Here is a 12,014-nt window from a genome sequence, read left to right on the forward strand (position 1 = left end):
AATTTTACTACCAACAGTAATATGAGGGCTCCAAATACAGTGAGTGTAGATAGGAGATTTTTAAAAACTCAAAGTTCTAGAGGCAGCAGTTTGCCACACTGATTTTCAATGTGGAACAGATTACAGGCAGAGCATGTAATTTGGTACAGAATGGCCAAGCTCATCAATACTGGTTAGGTCACGTGCAGTAATAATGATGAAAATGCTAGATTAACATAAAAATTGGTGGGAAAATAATTCTTCTATATACCAACCTTCGAAACAAAGATCTGTACAGACTAACTTTGGCCTTGTTTAAGCAACAGGTTAGCCTTGAGCATCCCTACTAAAATTGCAAGTAAATAATATAAGACTTTCAGGCTTGCAGCAACATCTAAAAAAAGCATTAGGGGTAGAAAGACAAGTAAAAAACCCTGAGCTTGTGCTCAAGTTACATCGACTGAACAGTATTTAAATCCATTTCAAAATGCCAAGGTTTTTCCCAGTTTTTAATGTAAAAGACTGATTTTACACCCAAGTTTGAAATGTTAATTATAATTTCTGTTGCTGGTGGAAGTACAGTGCTACTGCAGCTGTGCCGCCGGCTCTAAGCTAGGCTGTGCTGGGGGCTGTCAAATTGTTATCAACACTACACAGCAGTTTGCTTCCCAAAGTGAAGAATAAGAAATCACAGCTGAAAGTATACGGGAAATCCAACTCCAGCAGAGTGAGGCGCTCAGTGAGCCCAATTCCCAGCCAACAGCGCATAGGATCAGGCTCTCACGTAGGCAAACTGTAATTATCTGAGCTGCAGTGCTGTCTGAATGAGCGAATACATTCTTGAAAAACCTGACAGTCACCAAAAAAAGGCAACTTCTAATCTGAGAAGTGGCACCTACCACAGCTAGAAGCCCTTAGCAGCACGCTATTCAGAGCGAATACACCACCTCCTGACACACCTGATTTTCTGTAGTAGCCTTCCACCAAGGAACGATTTCATCTGTCCCTGCTGAGCTCTTGAGAGTTGACAAGAATAAAATCTGAGGTGTTATGGCTGGAGGCCACATTAATTTTTTAAATCATAAAAAATACATTAACAAGTGTTCTTTAAATATACTTTAAAGTTATGAAACTATACCAAGTTAAACTAACAATGTAAGCTCCTGGGGAAGAAGGAGGGGGAGAATGACAGTGATGTATTTTTCAGTCTTTGCAAATAGTGGAATCACCAATAATAAATCATCAGATAATCCACAAGTCTTTTGGTATTGCATTGATATTTTTGCTATGTTGTAATTATAAAGAGTAGACACTGCATTTAAACAATATTTACAGGAATGTCACCAGTCTTCTGGTTTGGCATGTTTGAATAGACTAATCCCAACCTGTCTGACCCTGACCTGTCTGACACCTTTCAGCCAGGATGCTCCTTGCTGCTCCCTTATAATGTTCAAATTTTCATATTTCCTGCTCCTTCCTCTATTCCACATTTGAATTACTTCGTTGTCAAATGAAATGCACAGTTAGTAAAAGAAGGTCAGCAATGGAAGATGCGAGATGTGCATTATCCATTCCCATGCTGGCAGTGAAATGAAGAATTACCAGACTGACAGCTGAGTATTTGTTATTTTCTGAAACAAATGCCCTTTATTAACCATTCACCAGAGCAGGGTAAAGAGCCTGTCACTATTCCTTGCAACTGCTGCTGAAGGGATCTTTGTGCAGACTCTGAGGGGAGACCTTACACTAAAAGAGCATCATATCACTGCACAGTGGAGACGGTTCCTTAGAAGGGTGGATTAAAACATGTATTATGAATGACAGGGAATGGAAATCCCCCTGCTAAAACAATTGTATTTTAGTTACTTTCACTGTCCTGAGCTTCCATTCACAAGTAATGATATTAAGCTCTCTGAAGTCCAAGATGAATATTTATGCTGCTTCTTACTTTGAGGACTAGAAAATAATTACTGTAGCATGGATTTCAGCCGTGGCAGTTGCTACCTCCTGCTGAAGCAGCATTTCAGAGAAGGGGCCATAAAGGAAAACCAAATCTTGATTGACACATTGGAAGCTTTTTTCACTGCAACAACATTTGGTATGATGAGATATGATTCTAGCCCAGAGAGATTCAGTGTAATGGGAGATGTGGAAACTAGAGAACTGCTGGCATTTTCTCTCATTGCTATAATAAATGTTACAAGCATCTTAATTAAGTTTCTAATAGATGTTTAGGTCTTCCTGTTGCTTCCACATATACAATGGAAAATGCATCAGGAAAGACAATGCTTTTTTCCTAATGAGTTTTCAAGCACAACAGACAATCTCATTCTGCCAAACTTAAACAAACTCCAGTACCACAGTGTGCTACAGGCTGGAGTGAAGTCTTCTAAAGTCTACAGGGATTTGGGATGGCTCAACAAATACCCAGCTACTGGAAGGATACAAAATGAAGACAGGAATTAATCACTAATGGGGAACTGGACAAAGTAAGAACTCACAACAGAATGACTTAAACAAATTTTACATTTCTGTCCTCAGGAAAAATAAACAGGAAGCTGTAAAAAAGTAGCTCCAACTCTGTTCAAGGTCAAATTTGTGTCAGTTTTCCACAAGAAATTCAAATAAAACTTTAAATTATCTGCAAATGTCAGTTCAACTTCTCCACAGTGAGCATCTCTGAATGTCACCATCACTGAGCATCACCTACCATCTTTGAGGATTGTTTCTCGCTCTGTGCCATCAATTTTCTGCCGTCCAATTAGGAAACTGGTGGTATCAGCAAAGTAAATGTAATTGGTTTCAGCATGGAAGTCCAGAGCACGAGGATTGACCAGGTTCTCTATAGGGATCATGTATTCGTCAGACACTTTGGTATTCAGGTCCATTCCCCGGATTATTCCTGGGCGTCCCTTCCCATAAAAAAGAAACAATTCATTCTTTGGTCCTGCAAAAGAAAGATTACAACAAACATAAACAACTGATGCTGCCTAATCTTCTTCCCAGTGCATAATGTCACTGTTTAATTAACTGGCATAATTAGTGGGGAGCAGGAGCCTTATTCGATACCAAAAATTAAACTTTCATATATTCTGAAGGTATCTAGATTTAAAAAAAAAAAAAAAAAAATCTAGCTAATTACATTCCCTTATTTAAAATACAAATTACTTCAGTGAGCTGCTTACATCTAATTATTTTTTTGTGTAAAAGCTCACACTGAAAAAGCTGTGTGTAGATCACAGAATAACTTTGCATCTGCTGTGAAGTGGACATATATAGCTCTGTAGACATTTAATTTCACAATTCATTAGGATCTATCAAGGTAATACAGACCATGACTGAAGTCAGCTTAAAATTTAACAATACCATAAACCCCAACATGTACAAAACACTTTTGTATCCACCTTAAGTTTCTCAGAATCAAACAACAAAAAAGATTAAAGTAAATTTCTTTCAAATTGAAAGGAATACAACAAATCAACGTACTCTGTTCTTTCCAACTGAGGTACAAAACATGGAGATCAAAAGTTCATATTTCTCAGACTTTTACAATTTAAATAATAAGTTGATTACAAACAACTGAAGCTTATCAAAGTGATTTTCTTTCCTTAAATATACTTACAGATATCCTTAGAGGCTTAATGCTATCAATATACTTCTTAAAATTCTCTATATACTTTTCCTGCAGCCTCTCAGGTATTTTTGACGGAATTGTCAGAGAAAACTGCATTAGGTGTGACTGAGGTCAAATAAATCCATCTACCAGCATCCATCAGAGTATCTAACTGCATGTCTTTCCTCTGAACTAAATCAATGTCACTTGACCGAAAAACCAGCCAAAAACCAGGCATTCCCAAAAACTTTTGGTGCCCTCCTGTTGGCTGTAGGTGACCAACAGATTGTGTTCATGTTATGTTAGGTATAACCACAGCTGCACAAATCACATTTGCTTTCACAAAGTATTCTGTGAAGAACCTTGACTTGTTCACAAGAATGTTCTGTTTTTGTGCTATAAGCTGACTGTATGGGTGGAAATTGGATGTGACAAACTATTAAGCAGCATTCCAGCCCCTGTGTGCTGTGAAAATGCGTGGCATTTAAATAAAGAGTGAGGCTGATTAATGCAAAACTTGTGGTAATTCTTAGTACTCTTTGAGCAGCATCCCAGGTTTAAACTGTCACTCCTGTGAACTAAGCCAAATCAAATAATTTTAAGGGAATGAAAGGAGCAGGTGGACAAAGCACCAGGTACATGTTACAAACAAACTTCACCCCAAAGCAGCTCACGTGATTTGCTAAAGAACACCCAGAACTAAAGAACACGCTGGACTATTCATGGCTGGCAGACTGTTGGATTTCAATAACATACTTTTGCATGACCTGCCATCACTCCCCAGGATGAAGCCAGTCCTGCAGCGACACGTCCGTGCTTTGTAGCTGCTGCTGAGCAGGCAGATGTGGGAACATCCCCCTGGCATTCCATATGGGTCCACTTCACACGCGTGGCTTCTGACTATGGCAAGTGGAAAACAGCACGGCTCAGAGCCATTGAAAGCAAGACAACGACATGCATCAGCATGGAGAAAGTTTACAGAGGGAAAAAAAAAAAAATAAAGGGGATTTATGTCACAATAAATCTTTCCCCAGATTGTAACTACTAAGGAAGGTGTTTTTTAAAGATGATACCCAAGCCCAGGGCCATCTTGTGGCAATCAAGCCATGCCCATCACTGTGTGCAATCACCCCTCTGTGAATAAGCTCCTGCACAACATTTGCTGGGCAGCGCTGCCCTGGGGGAGCTGACACTTCTCCCCTTTGTCATTTGTTGCTTTGGTTCATTTGGTTGGTTGGGGTTTTCTGAGGACAAAGTACAACCCATGCCCACACAGTTTGGTATTCCTTCAACTCCATTAGACAGCACCTTTCTGAGCAGATACCTGTGCTGAAACTAAAGAACAGAACAAGCCTTGTAGTGTTTTTCCATATTTATAGAATCACAAAACGATTTGGGTTGGAAGGGACCTTAAAGCCCATCTCATTCCAACCCCCTGTCATGGGCAGGGACACCTTCCACTAGACCAGGTTACTACAAGCCCCATCCAACCTGGCCTTGAACATTTCCAGGGAGGGGGTGGAGGTTTGTACAGTTGGGATATAAATCCAGCTGAGGAAGACAAAGGATTCCTTTCCCTTGATTTCATATTTCCAAATGCACAGTTCTCTGTTAGCAGCCTGCCATTTTTTTTTTTTTAACTGTTTATGGCAGTGTGCTGAGAAAACAAAATGTACCAGGTTATCTTGTATTTACCTAGCTGGCTTAAAACAGAGAAGAGTATTCTAGCTCGAAAACTGTTCTTCTTTTCTTCCTACTTTACCTCAAGCTTTTCAGTTGTTTTTTTTTTTTTTTTTTAAAAAAGCAAAGCAATCAAGTGGTTTAAGGTCGATATAGTTAAAGGTAATACAGAAACTCCAGCAAGCTGAGACAGCCTTTACAGAGAATCTTGACAAGCAACAAACATGTCCATTCAAAACAAAAGGAGTAGTGGAGTAATGACAGGATGTAACAGAAGATTACACTGTGCTCACGTCTCTCCTCTACTCAACCTCTCCGACTCCCTCAGGAGTACGAGAGGGATGATAATAGCAAAGAAAGAGTCTTTGCAGCCTCCTTCAGACATTGACATTTGCAAATCAATGCCCTCAGCTCCAGGGTGAAAATCAGTTCACCCACTCTACATCAATTTAGAGTTCGTTCCCACTTCACAAACTTCTCCAGAAGCAGCCATTCTGTTTAGAAACATCAACATTGAGAATTGATGTGTTGGCTTTTCACTCTAAGCAGTCATGGCAACGATTTATTGTTATCAGTCACTTCAAAAATTCTCATGAAGAATCATTGTAAATGTTATGGATCTTGCTACCTTTACACAAAGTTCCCACAAGTCCCACTGCTCTTCTCCATGCAGAAAGGATGTAAACAAATTAAAGTCATACAGGATTACGGACCTCAGAAATTGTTGTTTTACCAAAACATTGTGAGATTATAAAAAAGTTTTTCATTCTAGAGGAAAATGAAGATTTCTTTCACAGATGGCAAAGCTGACATTCACACAAAGCAAGGAAACACTGTCAGCCTTTCCCTCTCTCCCTGGTGCTGTGCTGGCAGCTCGGCAGCTTGGCTGCCCACACCCCCGTGCCTTTCTGGCAGCCCCAAAGACAGGAGCTCACATGAGGTGGTGTCTCAAAAGCAGGCCCAGAGATACCAGGAATCTCTGAGATCTGAGATCAAGCATGCAGACAAGTCTGGGACATCCAACAGTTCTGAAGGCGTTAAACTCTCAGAGGTCTGAGCCTCCCAGTGCAGAGCAGGGCTCTTCGGCAGCTCTCCAAACTGGAGTCTCAGAAAGAGGTTGAGTCGGCAGCTTAGAGACACAGGAAAAATGGCAACAACCACACAGAAAACTGGGCAGATGAAGTTACAGAAAGTTGTGCCACAAGGACAAATTTTCACTCCATCTTCAGACACTTTTTAACCACACAACCACTTAATGCCCCGTTTTATGTTTTCTAGGGAGAGGAAATTTGGTCTTACCTGCTGCTTGAGTTCTTTTCTGGTACACACGAATCTCTTTAGCATTGTCCAGCCTAGCAAGAGACTGAACATCAGTACCATTGTATCTGTTTATTCGCAAGATGCTGAGGTTATCTGAATTAATTGTATATAAATAGCTTTCAAATACTGCCAAACCACAAAGATGCCTAATCTGGAAAAGAATAAAAATGGAATCATTAATTTAGGTCAATATTTTAGGCATATCCAGGAGTTGTAAACATCAAACACTAGTGCAAATTGTATGTGATAAACTGTACAAAAGGTTTTCTGAATATGTCAGTAAATATTTGTAAAAATTTAAAAAATTACACTAGAAGTATAGTTCCCATTCTTGTAGTCTGAAATTTATAATTAGAAAAGCTTTGTACAAGAAAGGCATAAAATTATAATTATTTAGCAGTCTAAATTCATTTAGTCTCCAAATTCCCCACTTCTCTGTTTTTTAAATTAAAAACTTCTGCATACTTTAAGTGCAACAACTTATTTTAGTATTAACTAATGATCATTAACTAATAGTAACTAAGATAAATTAACTATTATTAACTAGCATTAACTAATAAATATAGTAAAGTTAGAATTTTAAAACACAGTTCGTAAGAGTAATTGATCCACTTTTTAAAATTATTTTATGATCAATCAAGCCAAATGGTGCAAGATATACTTGGTGCAAGAACATTTTCTTGAGTACATGAGAAATACAAATTCTGTCAGCTTTGCTGGGTTCCTTTTGTGTTGGTGTCTTTGAATATGGTGGTAGCCACTTGGCAGCACTTGTTTCTCAAAAAGTGAATTCTAAAATTGTATTAATTTCTGATGTGTCTGAGCACACAGATTAAAAATATTACCTAATAGCAGTTAGTTAAGACAATCATAGCTCAGACACTAAGTGTTCAATAATTTAGAGGCTGTGCTTGATTTATAGATTTAGAAAATGTAAAATATCTCACAGGCAATTCTGAAAGTTGGACAAATTAAAGAGAATTTTTTGGCAGATGTTCATACATTCACAGGCTGAATATCTTATTACTTTAATCATTAAATTGCTCACCACAAAGTATTATACTTATCTCATTCACTCACAAATTCAGACCTACGTCACCAAAAACCAACCCAAACAAAACAACCCTGTTGTGCATCAAGTATTTCAGTCGTTCAGGAAATTATACCACAGTTGGCCAAGTCTTGCCATTGTATTCTGTCCTGATCCAGAAAAATAAATAATAATTGACATCATTGGAAGTGTTTGATTAAGACCCGAAAGAAATTCAATGCAATTATAGCAAGATGGAAGAGAAAACAGCCTTGAAAATAAAGATGCATCTGTACCAAATTGTGGAATTCTCCCCTGAATTACAATCCTTTCTTCCCTATTTCCATTTCCACTCAGTTTAAGTCTTTATCATTTTTATTAAAACTACTAAACTATGTGGCTCTTTTTGTAATGCATTTTATAATGACCTAATTATTTGCATTTGTTTTTTATTTTTGGGTTTTTTACATCTCATGAAGCTTTCCAGCAATCTTATGCACAAGTGAAAACATTGCTGGATATCCTTTGAAAGCCACCCAGGCTGACAATCACAAAGTCCAGTTTTGTTTCAAAAGCACATCTCTGATATGCTTGTATTTATACAATAAACTTTAGTCCCTAAAACTTATTGTGAACAGTTTGGTGGTTTGCTGTTTCCTCGGGCTAATGAGGAGTAATTTGGAGAAACAATCATTCTAGATCATGGCAAATGCAGCACAAAACCTACTGAAATTACCAAGTCTTCATTTGAGTGGAAAGACAATTGGTATTTTTTGTGACAGCAGTGAGAAGCCAAACTTTTTACTACCCTTCACCCATCCTAAAAGACACAGATCTCCTCTTTTCTTAGCTAGTTTTGAGAAGAAAAAAAACCCCTGAACTTGAGAAAGTATCCTCTTTTGCATCTAAATTTCAGAAAGTAGAGAAAGAACAAGCATCTCTCCTATGATACCAGTACAACTCAGTTACAAGCCTGTAAAGGTATTTGTTAATGGCTTCTGAAAATGATTTTAGCTTTTTAAGTATCTATTCCAAAATGTTACGTTAAAAAAAATAAAACAAAACAAAACAATAAACCCAAAAGTTTACAAGACCTGTTGTTCCAAAATTGGTTAAATACTGGGAATAGATTGGTAAAAAACAGGAAGGTGTTTGCCAAACCACCACTAAGATTGCCTTTTGTCACATTTTCTGCCTACTTTTAGGTAAGTTAGTCTAACCAGTTGTGTCTCGGTAAACAGTGATTATTTGGAAGCAAAGAATGACAGCAAAACACGTAAAATGTTTATTCTGCTTGCACATTTTTACACTCCCTGTTTAACCTCAAGCAGAAGCAGATGCAACTTGGTGCCCACACCAGCTCTGGCAGTTCAAGTAGTGACCAGAACAGTTTGGTCTTTGCTGATTTTCCCTGGATTTACATAAGACTCACAACTGTCAGAGAACTCTTCCACTCTCCAAGCTAATGGATTGAAATGCTCCTGCTCAAAGACTCACACAGTCTCAGTGCTTGTATTTATGACTCTAAACATCAGGATCAGCTGTGAAAAGCATCACTGCCATCAACAAAAATACGATTTAAGGGCATCCAGATTAGTCTGAATGGGTGAATAGCTTTTGCTATTCTGTTTCACATTATTGAGCCTGTTAGTCCCTCCTTCCTGAGTGGGTAAGGACATCTTGCCATTAAGGATTTATCTCCCAGCACCTTTCCACCCCATATTTTCCCTCCTGAAGTCTTTTACAATGGGGAGTGTGACTTACCTGGTGCACTGCTAATGAGACACTGTATGGAAACATGCATAGGTAGCAAAATGGGCTAAATCACAGCTAAACCAAAACATTCAGATGGATCTTTTAAAGTCTAATGCATTTGAACTAAAAAGGGAAAAAAATACAAAATCCCTGTAGCTGCTAGCATTATGTGCCTTCATTTACTGATTATATTACTTTTTACTAATTTGCAAATAAATACCTACTTGTCTGCCTTTAGTTATTGTTTGCCTCCTTCTCCCCTGATAGTCAGCAACTTCCACACTCTCCAGATATATGTCAAGCCAGTACACATATTTATTGATGAGGTCTAGTGCCAGAGCAGTTGGCTGCTCAATTTTCAAGTCCACTATCCACGTCCTGTTCATTCCATCCATGTCACATCTCTCCACCTTGGCAGCATTCCCGTAGTCTGTGAAGAAAAGCTTTCTGTTGAAAGAAAATAAGATGTTGTAAGTTTTAAAGGGTGTGAGCAGAGTGCAAAGCTCCTGCTGGCTCCAGCAAAAGGAAGTTTTTGTTCTTTGTCATTCCAATTTCCTAGATACCCCATACTGATAATCACATAATTACTTCTAAAAATTCACCGTATCTTCAAACAAATTAACAATTACACAGATCCATCTTTCAAATGTAATGCACAGAAGTTCTAAATGCATTTTCTTACACAACAGATAAACCATGTAATACTCTAAAATTACAATCTTAAATATATTTTTAACCATTATTTGTAAAAAAATGGCAAGATAGTTGCAGATAACAGTGACAAAAGCATAAAGCACTCACGTTGTCTGGAGAACAGAACATTGCACACAAGCTATAACAAATACAGTGATTCCCACTGCCAGGTGTTTTAAAATTTATTTCTGAGGGAGATGCTTTAATCTGTAACACATTTGTATCCAGCCTTGGAAAGGTGTTCAGGCTTCAAAATGCTTCCACAAATTCAGAGTCATTCCATCCAGGAATAATGGGAAACTATCAAAGACTTAGAACTGCTGCTAAAGCTGCCTAACCCGATACTTGATTAGCATTCGCTGGCTTTAGCACACGCAAATCAATTTTGATTAACATGACAATATTTTAACAAGATTACCTATTTGTGAGAACAAATTACACTTGCAAGCTGAAGACCACCTTGCCATGACTTTAACATACTGTAAAGAATAATCTGATTCCAGGCTGAATGTTACTAAAACTACTTTGAGAACCAGGATTTCATTATCCAAATGAAGTGAATTATCTCCTAGTTATTACCACTAATGGGAATAACTTTGGATCATCTGCATATAAACCTTCAGATATCTTTATGTGAAGGAAGAGTAATTTATAGCCTTGTAACCTCTTATAAAAATCCAGTTTTAGGCTGTTTGCTGAATAGCCAAATGAAACCTATATCCTTTATTATTAGTCTTCAAATAAATAAAAATGCATTTTAGAGATAGTTAAAGTGTTTCAAGTGCAAAAAGTGAAAACTAAAAAAAAAAACCAAACCAAACCAGAACACAAAAACAACAACAACCCCCCCAAAAACCACACAAAAAATCATCTATAGTCTATGTGCAGGAGATGTCAAATGCCAAAATGAATTGATCTCAGAAACATAAAATAGGACTGGAGGAGAATTTGAAAGGTCATGTAGTCCATCACCAGGCCATAAGGCAGAATAAACTTTACCTATAACATTCCTGAGGGATAACTGCATTCCTGACAGGGATTTCTATTTATCAAAATAATCCAGAATTCCTGTCCTGTCCTTCATTGTCATTCTTCACCCCAGCTGTACTCTATGAATATATTTAAAAACATATATTTAACATTCAAGTTTGTATAAATCAAAATGTCCATAGGACAGAATATATGCAAAGTAAGTGCACTCATATCATCAGAAAAAACAAGGCCAACCCCTATATATATTTAAAAGAAGCTGCTAAAAAATTACATGTACTCAAGACTACAATCTGTACTTCTGGGGATTTGATTTATGCTATTTAATGGGACATGGTACTTCAAGATTCAATAATTCAAATAAAGCTCATTTTGCAATCATAGAACCGACTGGGTTTGCTGTGATCAGGCACGAACACACTCACATACGTATAAATATATAAATATATAAATACACACACACATATGTATAAATACACATCCAGACACACAGCAGTTACCAAGACCTGAAGTTTGACTTCAGACTGACTCTACTGTGTAGTGTTCACTGTTTCTTATTAATGATTTAACATTTCTACAGACTAAAATAAGTAAGAAATAATAACTATTAGCCTTTTACAATGAGAATATCTATTCAGATCAGAAAACAAATAAAGTGCTTGCACATCAATAACAAATAAATCCAGGAAGGAATATCTAAGAATCAAGAATATTTAAGAATTTAAGTGGCTGCTCCAGCTTTCTGGAGTGGGGGATATTTCTTTTTTTCTTCAATATCTGTTTTATATTAACATCATTTGTGCAAGTTATCATGACTTCATGTGCAAATGACATTCCCTTTACTCAAAAAATCATTATTCTTCTCCTGGAGACTGACAACAATAAAACTTTATAATTAAATGAAGAGGTGAAAGGCAGAACAAGAAAGTAGCTGCCTAACTGCTGCTGTACGAT

At 37.5% G+C, this 12,014-nt stretch overlaps 1 protein-coding gene across 1 annotated transcript in view; it reads right to left on the bottom strand.

The window, feature by feature from the left end:
- Positions 1-12,014, bottom strand: part of LRP1B (LDL receptor related protein 1B) — a gene marked incomplete at both ends in the record, with an annotated part of 635,176 nt that overhangs the window by 223,644 nt on the left and 399,518 nt on the right. Inside the window, 4 exons of the mRNA XM_082285346.1 lie at positions 2,690-2,926; positions 4,349-4,492; positions 6,572-6,743; positions 9,602-9,824. Coding sequence (XP_082141472.1) covers positions 2,690-2,926; positions 4,349-4,492; positions 6,572-6,743; positions 9,602-9,824 — 776 coding nt within the window. The remainder of the gene's footprint in view (positions 1-2,689; positions 2,927-4,348; positions 4,493-6,571; positions 6,744-9,601; positions 9,825-12,014) is intronic.

This window comes from Coloeus monedula (genome assembly GCF_965178545.1).
Source record: "Coloeus monedula genome assembly, chromosome: 7".
Lineage (NCBI taxonomy): Eukaryota > Metazoa > Chordata > Aves > Passeriformes > Corvidae > Coloeus > Coloeus monedula.